The following is a 27144-nucleotide window of genomic DNA, read 5'->3' as shown; positions in this document are numbered from 1 at the left end:
TGCTTTGTAAGTAGGAAAACCTGCAAAATCGGCAGTGTATCAAATACTTGTTCTCCCCACTGTACAAAAGTGAAATAAACAATAAAAATCAACAGTAAACATTCCACTCACAGAAGTTCCAAAAGAATAAAGACATTTCAAATGTCATTATGTGTATATATACAGTGTTGTAATGATGTGCAAATGGTTAAAGTACAAAAGGGAAAATAAATAAACATATATATAGGTTGTATTTACAATGGTGTTTGTTCTTCACTGGTTGCCCTTTTCTTGTGACAACAGGTCACAAATCTTGCTGCTGTGATGGCACACTGTGGTATTTCACCCAGTAGATACGGGAGTTTATCAAAATCGGGTTTGTTTTCTTTCTATCTCTGTCTCTCTCTCCTTTCTCTCCATTCACTCTCCTTCTCTCTCTGCAGGTTGAAGAAGATGTCTGTGGGTGACAGTGGGGAGAAACAGGAGTGGCTCTCTGTGCCCGTGCCCTCCTCCTCTGGCTCCAGTCTGCAGGTGACGGGGCTGGTCCCTGCCACAGAGTACCAGTTCAGTGTCCTGCCACACAACAAAGTGGGCACTGGGCCTTTCAGCGAAATCGCCACCATCCGAACTCTGAGTCAGTACCCGTTGTGTTGAAGTGTCTTCTGTTTACAATGTCTCTTTAGAGCCTGAATTACATTGTCTACTCTAAGGCTGCATGCTTGAATATTATTCTCCAAATTATAGTTCCTAAGTGGTCTATTTTTTTCCGAAGTGTGTTCTGTCTTACGCTTTCAGATCCACTCCCAAGGAGAGCGAAACTAGAGCCACCCACATCGCTGTCAGCCAATCAGAGCTTGGCAGGTATAGTCCTGCAGTGGTCCCCCTTGTCTCAGTTCCTGCCCATCACTGGATTTGTCCTCCAATCGCGCACTGAGCAAGGGGAGTGGTTCAATCTGGACGAGGACATCGGTGCCAATAGGAGTGTGATGATCGTTCCAGGACTGCGCAAGGTAACCACCAGTTCCTGTTCGTCACTCCCTCAGAGACCAGTCAGCAGACATCAGTCTTAAAGACTCTTATCTCAGTTAGACACCACAGTGGTATTTAAATTAGGAAGCCTCTCTCAGGCTTATCATATGACAGCGATCATCTTTCTTCCTTCTTTCAATCTATGTCCTTTCTCCTCTCTCTGTCTGCCTCCTCTGTCCCTCTCTCCTTCTCTTCCCTACATCTGAATTCAGATGAGCCTGATTAGCATTGCAGGCGCGATCCTATGTTGACAAAGTCTGGTTTCATCCCCACGTCCCTCCGTCCTCCCCTGTGTGTGTGTAGGACTGTGTGTATGAGCTGCGGCTGCTGTCCCGGCGAGGGGTGTTGCTGAGCGAGCCCAGTCCATCAGTTAACGTCTCCAACATGGGTTAGTGTTTCAGGCTTTGGAGCCAGGGAAAGCTAGGCAGGCAGCCTCTCTCCTCTCTGTTCCACTGGCACCACATAATTAGAACAGCCCTCTGGAGAATACTGGTCTAGTAGGAGTCTGAATCATGGAAATATTGCAGCTAATAATTTTGTTAGAATTAGACCATTGTCTGGCTTTTTTAACATGATATTAATATTTCATCATGGGACATATTGAAGACCAATATAACAGAGGTAGAAGTACATCAGGGAGGTATAGGGAGGTATAGGGAGGTATATACAGAGGTATATCAGGCTTCTATTCTGTCATGCAGTATCTTGGGTGAACTGCCCTAGTGTATCTACTGTAAGGGAATGAATGCATTGTTAACATTTGGTTGTGATAAATCTCTGTCTTATGGATGCTGATGTTGTGGTCATGCCACAGGGATGGATATGTACCCTGCCAGTTCCCGCCTCCTGGAGTTTGTACCCAAGCCGTTATTGGCTGGAGTGATGGGAGGAGTTGCCTTCCTGTGTTTGGCCCTCATCCTGGTCCTAGGGACAGTGTGTATCATCAGTCACAAGAGAGACCAGCGACGCAGGAAGAGGAAAGATGGTGAAACATTATCAATGAACTAATTACATGCACTATGAGCACCACGATACAGCAGATAGAGGTCCTCCAATACTCTTTGATAAATCATAGATCAGACCATGGACATGACGCCATGCTTGTCAACTCCATCCCGCTTTAGTTGTAAAATATATTCATGTCGTTTACATTGCGGCTAATTAGGGTCATTTCTCAATAATGTGGCTGATTATTGTGCCGGTAATTCACTTTGAGGGATGGCCAATTGCTGTGCCTCCGGCCATTTTTGTCTGCTTTGAATGGGCTCGTATTATTGGGCTTGATTTTGTTTTTTCATTGATATCCTTTCCATGGTGACTGTGTCATTGTGAATGATCATCTTTCCCCCCTGCCCTTTCAGATCTCCCTCCTGCCATCTATAAAAGCCCCCCCTCAACGTAAGTGCCCCTTATTATTAATTGTTTTCCTTCTCATTGCCATTTTGTTTTACCTAAGATTAGTTTTTTTCTGACTTTCATAAGATTTTAAAGTACCATACCCAGCCATCGCCTTTGTCTTAATGTCATTTTCTTAACATCTTAAGACGTCTTCAAGACGTGTCTGTAGATACATTTTAATTTTTCCGAAGACATTGGGTTGGGTGGTTACCTCCTAAATGTAATCCGTTACAGTTACTTGATACCTGTCCAAAATTGTTACCCAAACTCAATAACATAATCTGATTACTTTCAGTTACTTTTAGATTAGTTTCCCCTTAAGAGGCATTAGAAGAAGACATCTATTGCAGGATAAATCAAAGTTAGAATTTACATAGCTGGTTATGTAGGCTTCTTCTAACCCATTGCTTTCTAATACAGATAATAATAAGATTATTAGGTTATATATTTACATTAAAAACCAGTCTGTCAAATTTCCATTCATTCCAATTAATTTAATAACCCTTAATCAAATGTATTTATATAGCCCTTCTTACATCAGCAGATGTCACAAAGTGCTGTACAGAAACCCAGCCTAAAACCCCAAACAGCAAGCAATGCAGATGTAGAAGCATGGTGGCTAGTAAGAACTACCTAGAAATGCAGGAACCTAGGAATTAACCTGGAGAGGAACCAGGTTCTGAGGGGTGGCCAGTCCTCTTCTGGCTGTGCAGGGTGGAAATTATAAGAGTGCATGGCAATTAAGGCCAGATTGTTCTTCAAGATGTTCAAACATTCATAGATGACCAGCAGGGTCAAATAATAATCCATAGGCTGAGATATGCAGTATGCAGTTGTTGCAAGAGCACATCTTTCACTGGCTGTTCACAGGTTGCAAAAACAATGATTGATAGGCAGCTTAAACTTCTTCAATTCAACCATTATTGGGTTAAAATACACATCTACATTTGTGATCAGCCATCCACAACAACCACAATCCGTAAGGCACAAATAACTAAATGATAGAGCAGCAGTGTGATTCACATCAATGCGCTATGTAGATATCAATAATAAGTGATATCCGTATTTCACCCGTAGGCTACACCACTGCTGTTGTCCTTACCTCCAATTGTTTATTAAAGTTGGATAAACTTTGGATGCCGACAGCAGTCGCACCATTGTAGCCTACAAAAGCCTATTCCTGCTCTTTTCCCGTGATCCATCAAACACATTTGGTGTGTCATCATAATGGTCTCTAACTTGTGGTCAGACTTGCTCAGGTGGAACAAACTTAAACTTGCGCCTTTTTTAAATGCTGATTTGAATGTCATTGAGAAAACAGAGAAGTGTCAAAGATTTGTTTTCGCAAATATCCTTTCTGATTTTAAAGTAACCCTAGAAGTAATCATCTAGTTTTTCAAAAGTATCTGTYATCTGTGATCTATTTTTGATGGTAACGTAACAGATTACAGTTACAGTCTTTTGTTAAACTGTTACATGCAACGGGTTTCACGTAATCCGTTACTTTTCAACCTTGCTTAAGATGTCTCAAGATGTCTTCACAAAACATCTCAAGACATGGTTGGTGATGGCTCGGTAAAGTGGCCCTTCGACCTGATGAATATTCCCTGTTCTCTCTCTCGTAGCGGGTCACTTGCTAGCAGTCCAGACAGTGTGCTGAAGCAGAAGCTCCTCCACTCCCACTATCCTGGCTCCACCTCCCGCTCCTGCTCCTCCTCCCAGTTGGACCCCTCCTCTTTCGACAGACCCAGCCGTAGTGAATACCATGACCAGTGCCAGCAGCTGCTCTCCTGCCCCCCACCACCTCCTCACTACGCCCCCCACCTCCCCAGGACAGGCTCTTCTCCCACTTCCCCTCTAGAGTTCATCTTCAGAGGCCCTGACGGTCTCTTCATGATGCAGCCCTATGACCAGACCTCTGTCCACATTTCCCACAACATAAGATCCCTGAGGAAAGACTTCCCACAATCCACTGAGGTCCAGAGGTCAGTGTCCCCCTGTGTGAGGAGGGAGCCGCCATTGGTCCTCTCAGTGGACCTACCCCCCTGTGGTGGATCTAACCCCAACCCCACGACCATGGTCCGTGCAATGGCCAAACACCTTTCCCTCCATGGACGATTCTACCTGGATGGGAAGAAAGACAGTTGTGCTGGACATCCAGGCGAGAGTAGTCTCTACTCGGACAGTAACTCAGACATGTACCCCCAGCCTAGCCTGGAGGAGAGCAAACCAGGATACCTGTCACTAAAGCGGGCCGTCCAGCCTGCCATCTCCAGCACCCTGATGCTACAGATGGAGCAGGTGTCTGAAGCTGGCCCGGGAGAGAGAGGAGCTGGAGAGAAAGCTACGGAAGTACACACTGGAGAGGAACGCTACTTTAGATGGGAAGAGCAAGAGACCAGGCATAGATGAGGAGAGCTGGAGAGAGACTGAAGAATGTGATCCCATATGGAAACCTCAGGAAAGCACCTCCCTACAAAACCACCCCCATCGCTGTCATCCTCAGGCCAACTGGGGGAGCTCTAGCATGGCCAAAAGGCCTTCGTCCCCATCTTATATTCACTGGGAGGCCAGCCCTCTCACCTCAGCCACCAGCCTGGTCGCAGCCCTTCACACCACCTCTGAGAGGACAGTGACCCTCCACTGTGACCCTCCAGTCACTCAATGTCCCTCTCTGTCACCTGTCACACAACACCACCTCAGGGCTAAGAGATTAGAGGGTCACTCTAAGAGGAGGGTGAGTCACCAGCCACTAGAGAGGCAAGAAGGGAAAGAAGCTGCGAGTTTCAAGACACACACAGGGCTTTGTGATACTACTCACATGTCAACAGAGTTGAAGGGAGATGACTCAGAGTCACATGAATGGAACAGCAAGAGCAATCAATGCCATTCCAATGGCAGAATTTCACACAGGTCTAAGCCAGATGTCTCTGTCAACAAAGTGCATGGTGTAAGGAAAGTGGCGTTAACAAAGTCACAGCCATTTGAAAAGCCATCTCAACACACAGTGTTGGATCTCTCAGACTGTTTAGAGATGAGTGTGGATGAACCAGAAGGCTCAGTTGATCCTCCTACAAATCCCATAAAGCTCCAGAGCCTATTGGCAGAGAAAGGCCACAGAGGACCGCAAACCACAAAAAAAGGCCACAGAGGCCATCCATTGGACCACAAAAAGAGCCCAGTACCTAGAGAGGAGCGGGAGAAGTGGCACAGGAGATCACCTCGGGACAGAAGCCCAACTACCATTCAGCCTCCCAGGCCGGTGCTCAGGAAGGCCCTCAGTCTAGGAGGCTCTCAGAACGGGGACGGCCGCCACCACCAGCGCAGCCACAGTCTAGATTCCAGGAGACAATCCCAGGGTAACTTCCTGACGCCTGACGCCTGGGTCGACTCTCTCAGCCATGAGAACTGTTCCTCTCCTTTCTCCTTTCGACCAGACTCTGTGTTCTGGGAACCGGAATTCACCTCAGCTCCTGAGACCAACCACACAGAGGCCCCCACTGCCTGCCCACCTCCCCCCCAGGACCTCCAGCCTCCCAGCAAGGCCCCACAGCAACTTTATGAAGCATACAAGGGTAATGCGCACATCCCAAATGTAAGAAAACTGGTGCTGGAGAGACAGCAGCCGCTCCCCCCAACCCCTCCTCCAGTGCCTTCGGTCCCCATCCACCCCCCCCACAACCCCCGCAAAAAGGCCTCCATCTTCCCAGACGCCTCCAGGTGGCCCATCACCTACCAGGAGGCCCTGAGGTCTGTGCAGCGCACGGAGGCCAGGAAGAATGCCTCTCTCCCCAGGGAGCACCCCAGACCATCAGACTGTAGAGGCAGAACTACAGCTCCCTCTCTGCTCAGAGGTTACAGCTGGCCCGCACCCCTTCACACCTCTCAGCCGTCCCAGGAGGAGGAGAAGCAGGAGGAGGTGGTAGAAGAGGAGGAAGGAGAGGAGAGGAGAGGTATGCGGGGCATGAAATGGAGGTGGAGATTGGGAGGTATCAACCGGGAGTGCCAGACTCAGGGAGGAGCTACAGTAGCTATGCCAGCCAGAGCAGTGGCAGGGGGAGTCTGGAGCCTCCCAATGGGTGCCTGTCCATCTGCCTGTCCCCAACCCTCACCAGCTCTCCTGAGGCCATCGAGGAGATACAGGGGAACACAGAGGAGACACGTCTACAGGACATGGAGGCATTGAAAAGGTGAGTGCTTGAGTCTTCTTTTATTTAATAGCTCTATTACTCTCTGTCTACATTGTCCCTTTCACATTGAGTAAGATGCAACACAATTAATAGACAATTAAATAAAATGCCCTTCAATGTCAGCCATCACAAACTTTCCACTTGTGTGTGTGTGCTTCTTCAGGAGAAAGGCCTCAGTGAATAAGAATTATGAGTGGGACTCAACTGATGTGTCCATTCAGCCAGGAGATCAAGATCTTGAAGGCACAAGTGAGAGAGCTATAATGTTCCTTTTTAGACTGGCATGCCACTGTCTGTGAATTAAAGATGTTCAGAACTGAGTTTAATAACACTAGCTCTGTTGCTTAAGAACAGGCATGTCAATCTCATTTTGCCCTGAGGGCCACATTCGGTCTTCACCGAGGCCACACAGCAAATTGGTTGTCTTGCCTTGCTGTCAAGATCCACATAAAATCTGTCCACTCTTTTGGGACTTTTTAAATGTTCCTGACTGTCTAGCTTTAGTTTTAGAGACTGTTAGCGGGCTGGACACAGTGAAGACACTTCGGGGTTTTTTAAACTAAAGGTTCTTCAGAAATTCTTCAATTGGTTTGATTGACACATCTGCTTTAGATTATATAAGGATCTTTCTAATCCCTATCCAATCTTCTCCTGCTTTAGGCCTGTTCTCCTCAGTGAGTCTACTGAAGTCTACTCCCAGCATGCACCATTCCAGGAAGGGCCTCAAAGAGTCAGTACAATTCCAGGGTCATCACCATGAGACCAGCCGCTACTCAGACCCCGAGAAAGAGACTGTGCTGTTCTGACAATCCCATCTATACCTAAGGTCAGCTCAGAGCTCTAATTTCTGTTATTGTGTGTCTGAACAGGACTACTGATCTGTGTGATTGGCTGTGTTTACCCATGTCCCTCCTACCTTATTGTGTGGGTGTTTTTGTTTGCTTTTCTGTTTGTATGCGTCTGTCGGTCTTCTCCCGTTGCTTTCCACGAATATCCCAGTGAATTTCACACTTTTATGTATACAGTCTTCCACCAACAATGTGAAAATAGAGTGCCATCGTCAGTATGGCTGTACAGTCATCAACCTCTAAACCATCTGACTGACTGGACTCTGGTGGATGCTCAGGACTGAATAAAGAATTGGCTGTTGTTGTTCAGAGCTGTACCTACCGAAGAGGACTTTTACCACTGATTTACAAGAGCTAGTAGTTACATTGATTGATCTCTGCTTCTTGTATGGAATACTACGTTTATGGTACCAAGTCAGTGAACAAGCAGGTACAATATTTGGTCTGCCTTGCTCATCATCATGGTGCTGACTATAATCAATACAATAATCATACTCTTGGACTCACGGAAGAACAGTTGGAGATTATTTTTATTGCTTTGAGAAAAGGCAAACCACCACTGGGCTGGCACTTTGTTCCACTGCTGACACTTTGTTCCAACACTTTCAACGTTTGACAGAACTCTGACGGATGATCGATTTTCTGTGAGATGGAGAGGGACAGCGAGCAAGAGAGAGCGAAGAGAGCGAGAGAGCGAAGAGCGAGAGAGAGAGAGAGAGAGGAGCAGAGAGAGAGAGAGAGAGAGAGAGAGAGAGAGAAGAGAGAGAGAGAGAGAGAGAGAGAGAGAGGAGAGAGAGAGAGAGGAGAGGAGGAAGAGAGAGAGAGAGAGGAGAGAGAAGAGACAGCTTGACAGCTTGACAGGGCAGGATAACAGGACTGAGGGACATTGTGCAGAAGAAGTAGGCTTGCATCATGCCTTTTTCACAAGTGGTTTTTTCCACAAGCCTGGCTAGTGTGACAGCATCTGCAGTACAACTCTGAGCTCTGAGTAAACAATCAATACTATTACTCCAGGAGGTTAACTGTTGAGGCCACGGGTCCGCTAGCGGCACTCCTCCCACATTCCACTGAAAAAGGCAGAGCGGCAAATTCAAAATAAACATTTTTTTTAAATATTTAACTTTCACACATTAACAAGTCCAATACAGCATATGAAAGGTACACATCTTGTGAATCAAGCCAACATGTCCGATTTTAAAATGTTTTACAGGGAAGACAAAATAAATGTAAATCTATTACACCACTTTTCTACCTCCATCAGTTTTTTACTCCATCACCAGCTATCACTAATTCGACCAAAAAAGATATATATATAGCCACTAACCAAGAAACAACTTCATAAGATGACAGTCTGATAACATATTTATTGTATAGCATATGTTTTTTTTTGAAAAATGTGCATATTTATGGATAAATCATAAATTACATTTCAGCTACAATCAGAAATTGCACCGAAAGCAGCCATAACATTGACAGACACCAACGTCAAATACCTAATTACTCCTCATAAAACATTTCTAGAAATACATACTGTGCAGCAATTGAAAAACAGGATTCTTGTGATTCCAGACAATATTTCAGATTTATTAAATGTTTTATAGCGAAAACAAAATGTAGCGCTAAATTAGCATAGCCACGCCAGCCAGAAACAGCTGGGCGCCCACGACCAGTTCACATGCACGACAGATATATGAAATAACATTATAAATTGGGTCTTACTTTTGCTGATCTTCATCAGAATGTTATCAAGGGTGTCCTTAGTCCAGATGAGTCGTTCATCCATTTCAGAATGGTACCTTTCCCACTTCATTTAGCATGGGTACTAGTCGAGTGGCACGGATCTCTCCAACGTAACCAAAGTCACAGAACGGAACACGGCAAAACTCCCGAAAAAATTCAAATATCTGATTAAACTATATTGAAAAAACATACATTACGATGATATGGTCTCATTTATCAAATCAAATCCGAGCCGGAGATAGTTGACATCCGAAACGGCAGCAAAACAAAACACAATCTCTCTTCTAAGTCGCGCGCTTCAGACTTCCGGAAATGGACGGTCACGTCAAAGAATAGGTCTTATTTCACGTCAGAACAATAAACACAAAATTTCTCCTCTGACGTCCTCTTGACACCCAGAGGAAGGCGTATGAGGTGTGTTTCGGGTCATAGGTGGCATGACCATGTATAGGCAGAGCGTTGAAGCGAGCATAGACATCTTGCATTCTACTTCCTGTTCAGGGAAAGTGCTGCCAAATGACTTCTGTTCCACTCAGAGAAAAAATTCAAACGTTTTTAGAAACTAGAGGTTGTTTTCTATCCAATAGTAATAAACATATGCATATTGTACTAGCAAGAATTGAGTACGAGGCCGTTTAAAAATCATACGATTTTCACCAAAAGTGAAAATAGCACCCCTGGTCCCCAACAGGCTCACTAGGGATGATCAGATGTAGCTATAGATCACACTATGAAGAACCACTCCTTTCTTTTCTACCCATATTCTCAAGATGTAGCAAATCTAATTTCCCTCTGTTTTTAACCTCATTGATGTTGTGCAATGTTTGTACTGTCAATTGATTTTTTTGTACTCAGAGTGCAGTAGTTKTTTTGTGTGTGAATGAGGAGGGTAAGGGTTTGGCTGGTAATAATRGCCTGTTGCTGGGATAAATGAAGCCCGTTTTTTTTCACCAACCTTGTGTAAAATGAGACTGATAATCAGTGAGCATTAGCGACAAGATATTGTTTGCCATGTCTAATTTGGAGATTGAAACCTAAATGGGATTTTTTCAATCAGTCTATCTCTTAGTCATCCGAGTCAGGGAGGGAGATGAGAATTCACAGCATGTCAGAGGAGTTAATTAGGTTCTAGAATGCCTTCCAGCACAACGTCTGGTGAGAAAGGAGAYGGGGGGAGCTGGGGATGTGAATGCCTTTTGAGCTGTACTCACTCTGTTATCAGTTTACAACGGCAGATCACCCCACTTACCCTCCATTTTAATTTCAACACTCATTTTGTACACAGAAATGACTTCCAGAGAAATGTCAGTTTGCCCACTTAAGGTTTTATATACGTTCTATGGCACCCAATAGCAATACACTGCCAATATACTGTACATTCATTATTTTCCTCAGACTGAATGCAAATGCAGCAAAAAGCATGAAAGAAATGTATTGCTACTTTGCTATTGTAAAGGAACACATTGGGATTGTAAACAAATTATAAAGGTGAACTATTTTCCAGGTTTTTGTGCACTTAAGATATATTTGTTTTTATACAGAAAATTATTCAGTGTTTTGTATAGACTGACTATAGTGTATGACTTTGTATGTTTTGTGCTTTGTTTACTGATTATGTACTACTTACTGTACAATGTATCCTATTTGTATCCAAATATTTTCCAGAGAACTGAAGATTAAATACTTGTTCTATACATGTTTTATTCAGTACCCCAAAGCAATTAGCTGGCTTTTTCAAATTTTAATTCAAATGAACATTTACTACTTTAACACATTACCATAAACCTGAAGTTGGATGTTTACATTAAATAACATTTTATATTTAACTAGGCAAGTCAGTTAAGAACAAATTCTTATTTACAATAACGGCCTACCCCGGCCAAACCTGGACGACGCTGGGCCAATTGTGCGCCGCCCTATGGGACTCCCAATCCAGCCGGATGTAATACAGCCTGGATTCATACCAGGGACTGTAGCGACGCCTCTTGGACTGAGATGCAGTGCCTTAGACTGCCTTTCATGTAGTTGTGCTTTTTCTCCATCAGAAGTGTTCCCTCTGTCTGGAAGAGGACATCATTATAAAGCCATTAACGGGTCATGATGCAGCAGATAACCCTTCCATCTGTTAGGCCTATATGTCTGAAGGACCTACCTCTTCCACTAGGGTGTTTTGTTACCRAGCACATTGATCACTGTGTAGTCACCGACTCATAGAACAACAATGAACAAACTTCAAACTTTGAGGCCTTTGTTTATCAGTAGGTGTAACATTTGATGGGGAGGTTTAATTTCATTTTCACTTTCACTGAGCCATGCTTTAGAAAAGTTATCGAACAACGACCACAAAAGGAAAGGGAATTGCCATGGAACACATAAAACAAGCGTATTCTTTTTCAAACACTTTTTTCTGAGGAATTTTACAGATAGTGATTTATCCTAATTCTTCAAAAAMATCCATTATGTAAAACAATGATTTTGTCACGCCCTGACCTTAGAGATCATTATTTATTCTCTATGTTTGGTTTGGTCAGGGTGTGACTCGGGTGGGAAAATCGATGTTTTCTATTTCTTTGTTGTTTTGCCGTGTGTGTGGTTCCCAATCAGAGGCAGCTGTCTATCGTTGTCTCTGATTGGGGATCATATATAAGTTGTCATTTTCCGTTTGGGTTTTGTGGGGTGTTGTTTTCTGTTTAGGTTGTTTCCCTGACAGAACTYTGCGCTTTCGTTTTCTCCTTTTGTCATGTTGTTTGAGTGTTTTTGTGAACATTAAATTATGAACACTTTCCACGCTGCGCTTTGGTCTCATTCCGATGACGAACGTTACAGATTTAAGATATAGATCAAGGATTGTGTATTGACGATGGTCAGTCAAGTATAATGTTGCCTTGGTGATGGATTGATGTTATAAAAAATACATATAAAAATACATATAACTGTATAAAGTTGCTGCAGTTGAAAAACAAAATATCACACATTTGCACATATAAACTTGCCAGGATTACTGTATATAGTGTTCCTTGTGGAGAAGACATGTGGCTGGGAAGAATACTAAGCACACTGTGATGGATGTCAGATGATGCTACTGTACTGTATATGAGGTGTCTTATAGCCAATTTATTCCCTCTCTCTCACTCTCTTCACACAGCCTATTAGAATTGACTTGGCCTTGAGCCCAGAGAGAGAAGCACATTGACTTCATTAGCTCGTCCTCAGTCAGACTCACAGCACAACATCATGCTGCATTTGTCACAGGTGGTGAGCATGGTTAAAGAGAGGATCCTGGGTGAACCCACAGGAGCCAGGGGCAGGCAGACAGGCACATGTGCACACACTCAGCAAAGACACGTGCATGCACGCTGACCCACGCATGCGTGCAATCTCTCTCTCCTGTATAAACTGTTAAAGGCTCAGTGCAGTCAAAAACATGATTTCCTGTGTTTTATATATATTTCCAAACTATGAGGTTGGAACATTACTGTGAAATGGAAAACATCTGGATAATTCCCTTTTAGTGTAAGAGCTGTTTGAAAAGATTGCCTGAAATTTCAGCCTGTGTTGGCGGGATGGCGTTTTGGCTTGCCTGGTGACATCACCAGGCGGTAAATGAGTTAATAGAGCAATAATAAAAATAATTTGAAACCTCTCTGCCAATAGCAGCTAGTTTTCAGTTTTCCCCTCCCCCCTCAGACCACTCGGCTTGAGAAATTGCTCTTTGCTAAGAAGCWATTTTTATTTATTTTTGACTATTTTAATTGAAATAATCACAGTAAGGTACTTAATTGTTACCCAGATATTATTTGATATTGAGATAAAAATGGCCGCATTGGATCTTTAAGCCCTATAGAGAGTTAGGTGCTCCTGCTATTTTAACCTTCAACCCAAAGTGTCGTTTCTCTGTGAGTTCCATGTCACTCAGGTAGTTGTTTGCGGTCTGTCCTTTCCCAGGTCTCGGGTCTTGTCCCCATGCTTCTCTACAGCCTGGAGCCCTCTGAATGATTTCCCTTCACTGGCCCTGTCTGGGCAGAGCACATCCCTCAGCGGCAGAATAATTGGTTCAGAAAAAGGTATCCCTGCTGGTATCACTGTGACTTCCTCTGTCTCTCTCCAGGTCGCTCCTCTCTCTTCCTCTCCTCTCTCCTTGTCCCTCTGTTTCAGTGTCTCTCTGCATTATGCCTGGCTGCGTGGCACACATTTCCTCTCAACAGAAAGCTTGTCAAGCAACACCTCTCTCAGTTAACGCCTGATCTGCTCACATCTCACAATCACTAATGAAGTGTCTCTGCCATTAAAGGTCAGCTTGTTGCCATCTGCCACCCACCACCATGCCAGTCCTTTAGCTTCTGACTGGACAAGGGGATGACAGAGAGTGGTACATCCTGATTGGACAGGGGGAGGACAGAGGGTGGTACATCCTGATTGGACAGGGGAGGACAGAGAGTGGTACATCCTGATTGGACAGGGGGAGGACAGAGAGTGGTACATCCTGATTGGACAGGGGAGGACAGAGAGTGGTACATCCTGATTGCTATCACTCTCCTACCTCCAGCCCTCCACCCTGTCACTCTCCTACCTCCAGCCCTCCACCCTATCACTCTCCTGCCCCCAGCCCTCCACCCTATCACCCTCCTGCCCCAGCCCTCCACCATATCACTCTCCTGCCCCCAGACCTCCACCCTATTACTCTCCTGCCTCCAGCTCTCCAGCCTATCACTCTCCCTGCCCCAGCCCTCCACCCTATTACTCTCCTACCTCCAGCCCTCCACCCTATCACTCTCCTGCCCCCAGCCCTCCACCCTATCACTCTCCTGCCCCCAGCCCTCCACCCTATCACTCTCCTGCCCCCAGCCCTCCACCCTATCACTCTCCTGCCCCCAGCCCTCCACCCTATCACTTTATTATTATTCTGCTGCACTTCCAATGTTCTACCATTCCCCCAAACTCTTATGTTGCTACCTTGGGTCAAATGTATTTTTGCACCTTCCTTGCGCCTTGCTGCAGATTTGAGAAAGGCAGGGGTTTTGTTGGGCCCGTCTCAAAGCTCCTCCACCTAAGAGCCTCTTGTTGGGGCCATGAAGTGCCATTCAACTAAAGAGAAAACTTCTCTGTGCCAGAAAATGATCCTCTGCTGTTGTTTCACCGTATTCTGAGGTTGTGCTGTATTTTCAGTGTGATTGTGTACAGCCATAGGAGGGTTGAGGGACAGTGTCATCATCGATAAGAATTTCCCTTCAGATATGAATGACTGTGCAATACCTTTCTCAAGTTTGCTTTGTTGATTGTTGTCCATAGGTCAGATGTTATGCAACAGGTGAGTTGAATGACCTGGTAGCATTTGTGGTTACACAAAACAACTTGTGCCTTGTGTCTTTTTTTCATTATTCCCAACATGTAAACTCTTTATTATTAATGAAAACCTCCATCTATAGTAATGGTCATGAATGTTAATGGTATGGATGTTATGATCATTTCTGTATTATACTGTACATGTTCACTGTCCCCACCAACCCCAAATTATGCAGTAGCTTTCCTGCAGTCAAATGACCAAATCGCGCTATAGTGGCCTCACGGGTGGAATGTTTATCATATTTTTCATAATTTCATKATTCATATATATATATATTTTTTAATGCTGAAAATCAGGTGTTTCTATGTCAAACTGTTTTGTTATATTTCAGTCTTCTGTGATGTATATAAAGTGTAATATTGGGATGCAGACTCAAAATTGAATATATTCCAACTCTATATCTGACATGGTACAGGTGTCTTCTTCTTTTAAGCCCATAACCAAGTGCGTGAGGTGTATACTTTTGTTACAAAGTAGATTTGTTTAAGACTACCTAGAAACACTGTGTGCCACTGATTCCCCTGGTACTGCTGCTCATTCCGTTCACCAGCTCCGGAGGTCTACYTCACCGTCCTTCTAGGCGTCACTGAACTGGATCATTACCACCAACCCCGGACTGTCTTGTCTCATTATGCACACCTGGTTCCCATTCCCCCTGTTTAGTATGTGTAAATGTGCCCTCTGTTCCCCATTGTCCTTGTTGATTATTGTTCCATGTCCGTTGGTCTTGTGAGTACCTGTGCTCTGTTGTATCGTCTTGCGTGTTAGCGTGTTAGTGTGTACTTGTTATTATGGGTCTCGTCCTGTGTATTGTTATTACAGGTCTCGTCCCATGTATTTATTAGAGGTTTACAGCCCTGTGTTTTATATAGGGCTGTTTTATATATATATATATATATATATATATATACTGTAGTTGAAGTCGGAAGTTTACATATACCTTAGCCATATACATTTAAACTCAGTTTTTCACAATTCCTGACATTTAATCCGAGTAAACATTCTCTGTCTTAGGTCAGTTAGGATCACCACTTTATTTTAAGAATTATTTATTTCAGCTTGTATTTCTTTGATCACATTCCCAGTGACAGAGCTGGTATAACTGAGTCATATTTGTAGGCCTCCTTGCTCGCACACGCTTTTTCAGTTCTGCCCACAACMTTTCTATAGGTTTGAGGTCAAGGCTTTGTGATGGCCACTCCAATACCTTGACTTTGTTGTGCTTAAGCCATTTCGCCACAACTTTGGAAGTATGCTTGGGGTCAATGTACATTTGGAAGACCCTTTTGCAACCAAGCTTTAACTTCCTGACTGATGTCTTGAGATGTTGCTTCCTCGTGATGCCATCTATTTAGTGAAGTGCACCAGTCCCTCCTGCAGCAAAGCACCCCCACAACATGATGCTGCCACCCCTGTGCTTCACGGTTGGGATGGTGTTCTTCGGCTTGCAAGCATCCCCTTTTTCCTCCAAACATAACAATGGCATTATGGCCAAACAATTCTATTTTTGTTTCATCAGACCAGAGGACAATTCTCCAAAAAGTATGATCTTTGTCCCRATGTGCAGTTGCAAATTGTAGTCTAGCTTTTTTATGCCGGTTTTGAAGCAGTGGCTTCTTCCTTGCTGAGCGGCCTTTCAGGTTATGTCGATATAGGACTCGTTTTACTGTGGATATAGATACTTTACAGTACATGTTTGTTTTGGGCTTTGTCCCCATCATGTTCATGACGTACGCTATTTGGGGTAGAGAAATAAAATACCCTATTTCGTATTCCTGCGCCTGTCTCCTATCATTATGCAATGTGACACCCTGATTTAGCCCACTGCAGTAACAGGTTAAAGCAGTGGTTCTCTTTTGCTTCCCCTAGGTAGCATAGACTGACGCTAATGGAATCCTATGAGGCATATGTTCTGTTCTCCTAAAACACCAAAATTTGCTTCAAAAAACCTGTCTAACAAAATATGCACTTAAAAACTGTCTGGATCAATCAGCAATAACCAAGGTAATTTTAAAATAGATATAAAAATCAACCATCACCTTGAAACGTAAAAATCGTATTTTTGTTAGAAAATAATTAAATGTTGGAGGGTTGATTATATTTGATCGACTGGCTAGAATCAAGTTTGGCCCCACTCCAGGCTTGTTTGAAAACAATAAAAATATACTTTCATTGACGTATACAGGAAGGAAAAAAGTGAAGGTGGGGAACTCATGTCATACCGCTCCACTCTCTCACTTTCTCTCTGTCACTGTCKTTCGCTCTGTCTCTCTGAACTCGCGCGCACACACACAACAAAACATTCTCAATAGGCATGGTTTCTGTCATCTTTTTCAATGACTTTCATCCCTTTTATCCACTATTTTGCTCACCCCCCCATTGACCTCCTGGCAAGAAAGAGATTGTCACTGTTACCTGTGCTACAAAGCCTTACTGAGTAAACAACACCCCCCCCAATTCATCACAGCTTTCATATCAGGACTCACTCAGTGGTAATTGTGGCGGGCATGGTCGGATATGCAGAGTGGAGTCTGATTTGGAGTATGACAAACACATCTGTTGCGGTCGTGCCCTGAGTGTGAACAGTAGAATGGCATTGTCTTTCCTGCTTTCAAAAGTTCTCACAGCTAGTGTTGGAAATTGTGTCTGCATGCATATGAACTAATAAATATGTTCACCCTGCAAATCATGCCTCCATTCTGCTCCTTCCCACCTATAGGCAGAAACTTAAGGAGGAAGCACCCGTGGTAAGGACTGTTCAACGTTGGTCAGACCAATCAGAATCTATGCCTCAAGATTATTTTTTTTACGCGGATTGGGAAAATGTTCCGGGGTCGCCTCTGACAATGGTGTCGACGTACAGTTGAAGTCGAAAGTTTACATACACCTTAGCCAAATACATTCAAACTCAGTTTTTCACAATTCCTGACATTTAATCCTAGAACAATTCTGTCTTAGGTCAGTTAGGATCACCAGTTTATTTTAAGAATGTGAAATGTCAGATTAATAGTAGAGCGAATGATTTAATTCAGCTTTTATTTCTTTCATCACATTCCCAGTGGGTCAGAAGTGTACATACACTCAATTCGTATTTGGGAGAATTGCCTTTAAATTGTTTAACTTGGGTCAAACATTTCGGGTAGCCTTCCACAAGCTTCCCACAATAAGTTGGGTGAATTTTGGCCCATTCCTCCTGACAGAGCTGGTGTAACTGAGTCATATTTGTAGGCCTTCTTGCTCACACACGCTTTTTCAGTTCTGTCCACACATTTTCTATAGGGTTGAGGTCAGGGCTTTGATGGCCACTCCAATACCTTGCATTGTGCTGTCCTTAAGCCATTTTGCCACAACTTTGGAAGTATGCTTGGATCATTGTCCATTTTGAAGACCCATTTGTGACCAAGCTTTAACTTCCTGACTGATATCTTGAAATGTTGCATCAATATATCCACATAATTTTCCTACTTCATGATGCCATCTATTTTGTGAAGTGCACCAGTCCCTCCTGCAGCAAAGCACCCCCACAACATGATGCTGCCACCCTGTGCTTCACGGTTGGGATGGTGTTCTTCGGCTTGCAAGCATCCCCCTTTTCCTCCAAACATAACGATGGTCATTATGGCCAAACAGTTCTATTTTTGTTTCATCAGACTAGAGGACATTTCTCCAAAAAGTACTATCTTTGTCTCCATGTGCAGTTGCAAAACATTGTCTGGCTTTTTTATGGCGTTTTGGAGCAGTGGCTTCTTCCTTGCTGAGCGGCCTTTCAGGTTAGTCGATATAGGACTCGTTTTACTGTGGATATTGATACTTTTGTACCTGTTTCCTCCAGCATCTTCACAAGGTCCTTTGCTGTTGTTCTAGGATTGATTTGAACTTTTCGCACCAAAGTACGTTCATCTCTAGGAGACAGAACGCGTCTCCTTCCTGAGCAGTATGATGGCTGTCCCATGGTGTTTATACTTGCGTACTATTGTTTGTACAGATGAACGTGGTACCTTCAGGCGTTTGGAAATTGCTCCCAAGGATGAACCTGACTTGTGGAGGTCTACAACTTTTTGGGCTGATTTCTTTTGATTTTCCCATGATGTCAAGCAAAGAGGCACTGAGTTTGAAGGTAGGCCTTGAAAAACATCCACAGGTACACCTCCAATTGACTCAAATGATGTCAATTATCCTGTCAGAAGCTTCTAAAAGCCATACATCATTTTCTGGAATTTTCCAAGCTTTTAAAGGCACATACAACTTAGTGTATACCAGGCAGTGTCAGGAAGGCCCCTAAAAATTGCCGAAGAACTCAGCCTCCCTAGTCATAGACGTTCTCTCTGCTACCGCAGGTTTTACCACTGTTGTGTCGTCGGCAAAACTTAATGATGATGTTGAGTCGTTGCCTAGCCATGCAGTTCCATGTGGTGAACAGGCGAGTACAGGAGGGGACGTGAGCACGCACCCTTGAGGACCCTCGTTGTGAGGCATCAACGTAGCAGATGTGTTGTTACTTACCCTTAACAACCTGGGGGTGGCCCGCGGTCAGGATGTCCCAGAATCCAATTGCAGAGCGAGGTGTTTATTCAGTGTGGAGTGCAATAGAGATTGGCATCATATGTGGATCTGTTGGGGCGGTTTGCAAATTGCAGTGGATCTAGGGTTTCTGGGATAATGGTGTTGATGTGAGCCATGACCAGCCTTTCAAAGCACTTAATGTCTGTAGATGTGAGTGCTACGGGTCTGTAGTCATTTAGGCAGGTTACCTTAGTGTTCTTGGGCACAGGGACTATGGTGGTCTGCTTGAAACATGTTGGTATTACAGACTCGGACAGGGACAGGTTGAAAATGTCAGTGAAGACACTTGACAGTTGGTCAGCGTATGCTCGGAGTACACGTCCTGGTAATCCATCTGGCCCTGCGGCCTTTTGAATGTTGACCTGTTTACTCACACCGACTACGGAGAGCGTCATCACACAGACGTCTGGAACAGCTGATGCTCTCATGCATGCTTCAGTGTTTCTAGCCTCGAAGCGAGCATAGAAGTAATTTAGCTCGTCTGGTAGGCTTGTGTAACTGGGCAGCTCATGGCTGTGCTTCCCTTTGTAGTCTGTAATAGTTTGCAAGCCCTGCCACATCCTACGAGTGTCGGAGCCGGGGGTAGTATGATTCAATCTTATTCCTGTATTGACTCTTTGCCTGTTTGATGGTTTGTCGGAGGGCATAGCAGGATTTCTTATAAGCGTCCGGGTTAGAGTCCCACTCCTTGAAAGCGGCAGCTCTACCCTTTAGCTCAGTGCGTATGTTGCCTGTAATCCATGGCTTCTGATTGGGGTATGTACACTGTGGAGATGACATCATCAAGGCACTTATTGATGAAGCCAGTGACTGAGGTGGTATACTCCTCAGTGCCATTGGATGAATCCCGGAACATATTCCAGTCTGTGCTAGCAAAACAGTCCTGTAGTATAGCATCTGACCACTTCTTTATTGACCGAGTCTCTGGTGCTTCCTGCTTTAGTTTTTTCTTCTAAGCAGGAATCAGGAGGATAGAATTATGGTCAGATTTGCCAAATGGAGGGTTAGGGAGAGCTTTGTACGCATCTCAGTGTGTTTGGAGTAAAGGTAGTCTAGAGTTGTTTTTTTCTCCCTCTGGTTGTAATTTAACATGCCGGTAAAAACGAGGTAAAARGGATTTAAGTTTCCCTGCATTAAAGTCCCCGGCCAATAGGAGCACCACCTTGTCTTARCGGATGCAGCTGTTCTATCTTGCCGATGCAGCGTGAAACCCGGCAGCTGTATTTTATCCGTGTCGTTGTTCAGCCACGACTCTTTGAAACATAAGATACTACCGTTTTTAATGACCCGTTGGTAGCATATTCGTGATCGTAGCTTGTCTATTTTGTTATCCAATGATTGTACGTTTGCTAATAGGACTGATGGTAGAGGCAGATTACCCAGTCGTCGGATTCGAACAAGGCACCCCGACCTACGTCCCTGATATCTCCGTCTCTTTGTCATGCGAATGACGGGGATTTGGGCCTTGTCGGGTGTCTGAAGTAAATCCTTTGCGTCCGGCTCGTTAAAGAAAAAATCTTTGTCCAGTACCAGGTGAGTAATCGGTCAATTTTCGGTCATAAGAGACTGTGGCAGAAACATTATGTATAAAATAAGTTAGAAATAACAAGAAAAAACACACACAATAGCACAATTGGTTAGGAAGCCATAAAATCGTGATCTACAGAAGACAGCAGAGAGAGCACGCCTCCATCCACATCGACCGGGCCGGAGTCGAGTGGCTCAAATGCTTCAAGTTCCTCAGCATGCACTTCACTCGGGACATGAAATGGTCCCTTCACACCGACAGCGTGGTGAAGAATGTGCAACAGCGCCTTTTCAACTTCAGGAAGCTGAAGAAGTTTCTTTACACCCTTACAAACTTTTACAGATGCACCATCAAGAGTATTCTGTCGGGCTGTATCACTGTCTGGTACAGCAACTGCACCGCCCACACCCACAGTACTCCAGAAGGTGGTACGGTCAGCCCAATGCATCACCGGTCAGCCCAATGCATCACCGGTCAGCCCAATGGGGCACACTGCTTGACCTCCAGGACATCTACAGGTGGAGGTGGAGACAGTACACATAGAAAAAAAGGTGCTAAACCCTGTGGATATCTGATTAGCGTAATACAAAGATCGCCATAACAATCTGTCAGTTTAAGCTAGATATATCCATTTGATGTGTCTCAATTCACCACATCCGCCTGTGTCGCACTTCCGCATCTGCGCTGAAAGGTGACAGAGCTAGAGCGATGTTTGTCAGACCATAAAACATCCCTATAAATGGTTCTCACAAAATCGTCTGTAACGTCCAAACGGTTTGGCCTACAAAGTATTGTGACCCCTCCATGGAAAGGTGAGTCTCTCACGAACAAGTACATGTCCTTTGTTTCTAGTACACCCACAGGCCTCACAAGACTCATCTGAAGGTCCCCCGGTACCAGTTGTAAAAAAATTCTGGATTATTTGGGTGGACTATCTGTTCCATGTAGTGAATTCGTTATTCAATGCATTTGTATGGGCTAATATTAGTAAGGCCGAAACTAATTTTCATCAAATAACATATATATATATTTTTTAATACTTCAAATTCAAAATCCGAGAGATTAACAGCTTTATCTCCAGGCCATCGGACTGTGAAACACTTACCACTAGCCGACCTCCGCCCTATACCCTGCCCTCCATCTTAGACTGCTGCACTATGTTCATAGTCATTGACCACTGGTCACTTTCATAATGTTAGCGTACTGTAGGCCTACTGTTTTACCCACATTATATGTTTATACTGTATTCTAGCCATGGCTCATCCTATATACGGTGCATTCTGAAAGMATTCAGACCCCTTGACTTTTTCCACATTTTGTTACYTTACAGCCTTATTCTAAAATTGATTATATTGTCTTTTTTCCTCATCAATCTACACACAATACCCCATAACGACAAAGCAAAAACAGGTTAATACTTTTTTTGCAAATTCATAATAAATATAAAACTGAAATATCACCTTCACATGAGTATTCAGACACTTTGTTTAAGCACCTTTGGCAGTGATTACAGCCTCAATTCTTCTTGGGTATGACGCTACAAGCTTGGCACACCTGTATTTGGGGAGTTTCTCCCATTCTTCTCTGCAGATCCTCTCAAGCTCTGTCAGGTTAGATGGGGAGTGTCGCTGCACAGCTATTTTCAGGTCTCTCCTGAGATGTTAGATCGGGTTCAAGTCCGGGCTCTGGCTAGGCCACTCAAGGACATTCAGAGACTTGTCCTGAAGCCACTCCTGCGTTGTCRTGGCTGTGTGCTTAGGGTCGTTGTCCTGTTGGAAGTGGAACCTTTGCCCCAGTCTGAGGTCCTGAGTGCTCTGGAGCAGGTTTTCATCAAGAATCTCTCTGTACTTTGCTCGGTTCATCCTTTCCTCAATCCTGACTAGTCTCCCAGTCCCTGCCGCTGAAAAACATCCCTACAGCTTGATGCTGCCACCACCATGCTTCAACGTAGGGATGGTGTCAGGTTTCCTCCAGACGTGACGCTTGGCTTTCAGGTCAAAGAGTTCAAACATCAAATCAAATGTTATTTGTCACAAACACATGATTAACAGATGTTAATGCTAGTGTAGCGAAATGGTTGTGCTTCTAGTTCTGACAGTGCAGTAATATCAAACAATTTGCCCAACAACTACTTAATACACACACATCTAAAGGGGTGCATGAGAATATGTACATGTCAGTATAAGGATGAGCGATGGCCGAGTGGCATAGGCAAGGTGCAATAGATGGTATAAAATACAGTATATACATGTGATATGAGTAATGTAAGATATGTAAACATTATTAAAGTGCCATTATTTACAGTACATTGTAAAGTGACTAGTGATCCATTTATTAAAGTGGCCAGTGATTGGATCTCAATGTAGGCAGCAYACTCACTGAGTTAGTGATTGCTCTTTAGCAGGCTGATGGCCTTGAGATTGAAGCTGTTTTTCAGTCTCGGTCCCAGCTTTGACGCACCTTTTTCTCATGGTCTGAGATTCCTTTAGGTGCCATTTGGCAAACTCCAAGTGGGCTGTCATGTGCCTTTTACTGAGGAGTGGCTTTCATCTGGCCACTCTACCATAAAGGCCTGATTGGTGGAGTGCTGCTGAGATGGTTGTCCTTCTGGAAGGTTCTCTCATCTGTTACGCACGCCTCTGAGAAGAGGGAACGCAACTCCCTGCTGCAACTCAACTCCCTGTGAAGTGTAAGAGGTATGGACTGTAGGCGTGAGTAAGGACGACAAAGGCAGATTTTACCGTTACTAGGATTTATTTCCTTACGGTAATATGGGGAAAAGGGGCTGGACGGAACCAAAGCAAAGAAAGTAAATATCAAATCTTCCCCCTTTCCTATCTAACCTGCCTACCCACTACTTACCTATCTTAGCACCACCTGGTGCCCTAACCAAAATACAGGGGGTGGTCCGCCCAGGTCTTACCTAGTGTGCCTAGACAATGAATATACTACGGGTATATGTATGCCCGCGGGCCTCTTGCCTAAGCACTCCCAAAGTGCCTTCTCCTTCCCCCCTGGGAACAAATGAAACAGAACAATTATTAACAAACAATTTCAATAATCAAAACAGTGCGTCCTATAACACATAAGACATAACCAATCAGCTCCCTCAGCAACAACTTATATAGTACATACCAAATCTCTGAGAAACAACCAACACTTTATCACAATCAAATTCTCAAGCAAGGATCTCTCTCTCCAATCTTTCCAAAAATCTTCTCTCTCCAATCTTTCCAAAAATCTTCTCTCTCTAATGATTTCTCTCCCTCCAAAAAAGATCTATTTTCCTGAACAGAACACTGGCTTTTATATTCCTCAGGTGGCAAAGGTAATTAGTGTCAGCTGCTTCTTGACGAGGGGGCGTGGTCAGCTCTCCAATTATCAATTAGCCATGGAGAACTCAGGAAGCTATCTCCTGAAACACACACTCAAATACATACCACAACACAGAAAACTGGGGAACGTAACACATCTCCACAGAAGACCTCTGAAGCTCTGTCAGTGGCCATTGGGTTCTTGGTCACCTCGCTGACCAAGGCCCTTCTCCCCTGATTGCTCAGTTTGGCCGGGCAGCCAGCTCTAGGAAGAGTCTTGGTGGTTCCAAACTTCTTCCATTTAATAATGATGGAGACCACTGTATTCTTGGGGACCTTCAATTAAATGTTTTGGTACCCTTCCCCAGATTTGTGCCTCGACACAATTCTCTCTCGGAGCTCTACGGACAATTCCTTCGACCTCTTGGCTTGGTTTTTGCTCTGACAAGCACTGTCAATGGTGAGACCTTATATAGACAGGTGTGTGCCTTTCCAAATCCTGTCCAATTAATTGAATTGACCACAGGTGGACTCCAATCAAGTTGTAGAAACATCTCAAGGATGATCAATGGAAACAGGATGCACCTAAGCTCAAAATTGAGTARCATAGCAAAGGGTCTATAAATTTGCTAAACTGTATAAAAACCTGTTTTTTGCTTTGTCATTATGGGGTATTGTGTGTAGATTGATGAGGGGCAAAATCAATTTTAGAATAAGGCTGTAACGTAACAAAATGTGGAAAAAGAGAAGGGGTCTGAATACTTTCCGAATGCACTGTAACTTCTGCTGTACACCTTTTCTATTCATATACTTTCTATACACACCATTATACACTGAGTGTACAAAACATTACGAACACCTTCCTAATATTGAGTTGCACCACTTTTTGRGCTAAGAACAGACCCAATTCGTCAGGGCATGGACTCTACAAGGTCCATATTTTGTCTAGCCAATTCACCTTCTGAATGGCAGTCATGCACAGTCCATGTTTTAATTGTCTCAGGGCTTAAAAATCTTTCTTTAACCTGTCTCGTCCCCCTTCATCTACAATGACTGAAGTGGATTTAACAGGTAACATCAATAAGGGATCATGGCTTTCACCTGTATTCACCTGGTCAGTCTATGTCATGGAAAGAGCAGGTGTTCTTAATGTTGTGTTCTTTCTATGAATGTTTTTCCCCATGAATCAAACTTATAACAGAATATGCCCATTTATTTGTTCCTACTGTTTTGTACACTTACTGAATATATACTCTGAATTTGCTCATCTGATATTTCATATTTATTTCAATTTTTGGGGATTGTGTTTATTGCTTTGTATCGCTAGGTATTACTGCACTGTTGGAGCTAGAAACACAATCATTTTCCTGCACATTTCTGCACTTTTTCACATCTGCAAATCTGTGTGTGCGACCATTAAACTTTGATTTGATAAATACTGGCATTTGTGGGGAAGCAGTTCGAACTGCCTTTATATGATTTGGCTTAACTGACAGTTTAATGCTTCTATTCATCTTCTCTTCAAGGTGATGAAAGTGTTGCAGGAGCCAGAAGACCAAATTAACTACATTTAGGATGCCTCAATCCATACACCCACTTTTAAAATTCTTTTCCACCATCCTTGGCATGGTTTAGTCAGTTTAAGTGCTTGTTGATTTCACCTTCCACCCCATGCCGTCACCTGTAGCCGGACCCCATCCACTGAAATGTAATTTGTCTATCTGTCTGTCTGGCTTATAATGACAACTGGGACTGAATGGGTGTCTGGTGAAGTTAAAAACACCATCCTTCTGCGAGTAGAAAAGAGAAGGCAACGGATGCCCTGACAGACAGACAGGACAGAAAGGTGCTGCCAGTTAGCTCAGGTTGCAAGGTGCACCTGGGTGTTTGTCTCAACAGCACCACCTTGGTAGAGTGACAGGGATGCATCAATGCTGTATAGTTTATCACCACTCTGTTGTCACACTCCTGCTGCCGCTGGAACATTGCTACTTTGTATTAGTTCTTACTGGCTGGGTTTACAATGGGATATGTAATACCTAATAGGATATTAATTGATGGCTTATTCATCCATATATGTGGTTACAATAGTGCATCATGATCTCCCACAATGTTCCTATCAGCATAGGGCTAGAGGTTTTATAGGTATTCTTTTTCTTTCTTTGTATTTGAAATAACAGGTTGTTTCAGGACTGGAATAGTGAGTAAAGCAATCTACTGATTACTTTTTCTCCCTGCTGTTCTATCTGGCACTCGTTTGTGCTGTTCTTTTCTTTGTATTTCTCAATGTATAGTTTGAACATCTGAGCCATTTCTGTTGACATCAGCAAAAGAGTGTTTCCTTGGTAACATCTTTAAAGTATGTTTGTATTTGTATTTATTATGGATCCCCATACTCTTCCTGGGGTCCAGCAAAATTAAGGCAGTTTATACAATTTTTAAAACATTACATTCACAGATTTCATAACACACTGTGTGCCCTCAGGCCCCTACTCCACCACTACCATTATTCTACAGTACTAAATCCATGTGTATGTATAGTGCGTATGTTATCATGTATGTATGCGCCAATGTTTGTGTTGCTTCACAGTCCCCGCTGTTCCATAAGGTGTTTTTTAATCTGTTTTTTTAAATCTAATTTTACTGCTTGCGTCAGTTACTTGATGTGGAATAACGTTCCATGTAGTCATGGCTCTCTGTAGTACTGTCTTGCCTCCCATAGTTTGTTCTGGACTTGGGGACTGTGAAGAGACCTCTTGTGGCATTTCTTGTGGGGTATGCATGGGTGTCCGAGCTGTGTGCCAGTAGTTTAGACAGACAGCTCAGTGCATTCAACATGTCAATAAATAAAACCTCTCATAAATAATAGTAGTGATGAAGTCAATCTKTCCTCCACTTTCAGCCTTGTTGATAGTGTTGTTAAGAAGGCAGAGCATCGCTTTATTATAGACAGACTTCTCCCCATCTTAGCTAGTACTGCATCAATATGTTTTGACCATGACAGTTTACAAGATTTAGTTGAGGTTTAGGGTTTAGTGAGTGTTTTCTAAATACAATGCTTTAAGTTTTAGAAATATTTAGGGCTAACTTATTCCTTGCCACCCACTCTGAAACTAACTGCAGCTCTTCGAGTGTTGTAGTCATTTCAGTTGCTGTAGTAGCTGACGTGTATAGTGTTGAGTCTTTCTTATACATATACACTTGCTTTACT

General features: G+C 43.7%; 2 protein-coding genes across 4 annotated transcripts in view; both read left to right on the top strand.

The window, feature by feature from the left end:
* Positions 1 to 1909, top strand: part of LOC111964536 (protein turtle homolog A) — a 29701-nt gene extending 27792 nt beyond the window's left edge. The window contains exons 17-18 of the mRNA XM_070443481.1: positions 1312 to 1396; positions 1823 to 1909. Coding sequence (XP_070299582.1) covers positions 1312 to 1360 — 49 coding nt within the window. The 3' untranslated portion in view covers positions 1361 to 1396; positions 1823 to 1909. The remainder of the gene's footprint in view (positions 1 to 1311; positions 1397 to 1822) is intronic.
* A 2921-nt stretch (positions 1910 to 4830) lies between these two features.
* On the top strand, positions 4831 to 16407 carry LOC139027759 (uncharacterized). Of its 3 annotated transcripts, XR_011479905.1 has the most exons (5): positions 4831 to 6596; positions 6760 to 6845; positions 7257 to 7422; positions 13130 to 13248; positions 13476 to 16407. XR_011479905.1 is itself a non-coding variant. In XM_070443622.1 (3 exons), the coding sequence occupies exons 1-3, from the start codon at positions 6376 to 6378 to the stop codon at positions 7400 to 7402; spliced, it is 453 nt and encodes a 150-aa protein (XP_070299723.1). In that variant the 5' UTR covers positions 4831 to 6375; the 3' UTR covers positions 7403 to 8118. The 3 variants fall into 3 exon arrangements, 1 of the variants encoding a protein (XP_070299723.1); XR_011479904.1 differs by having other exon boundaries at positions 13130 to 16406; XM_070443622.1 differs by lacking the exons at positions 13130 to 13248; positions 13476 to 16407 and having other exon boundaries at positions 7257 to 8118.
* Positions 16408 to 27144: the final 10737 nt, after the last annotated feature.

This window comes from Salvelinus sp. IW2-2015, linkage group LG5, assembly GCF_002910315.2.
Source record: "Salvelinus sp. IW2-2015 linkage group LG5, ASM291031v2, whole genome shotgun sequence".
NCBI lineage: Eukaryota > Metazoa > Chordata > Actinopteri > Salmoniformes > Salmonidae > Salvelinus > Salvelinus sp. IW2-2015.
Note: the sequence above shows the minus strand (reverse complement) of the source record. Positions and strands in the feature narration are given on the sequence as shown.

Coding starts and splice junctions, on each gene's coding strand:
- LOC139027759 (XM_070443622.1), top strand. CDS start 6,376: ATGGAGGTGGAGATTGGGAGGTATCAACCGGGAGTGCCAGACTCAGGG. Junction 6,597..6,759: donor GACATGGAGGCATTGAAAAG/GTGAGTGCTTGA, acceptor GTGCTTCTTCAG/GAGAAAGGCCTCAGTGAATA. Junction 6,846..7,256: donor TCAAGATCTTGAAGGCACAA/GTGAGAGAGCTA, acceptor CTCCTGCTTTAG/GCCTGTTCTCCTCAGTGAGT.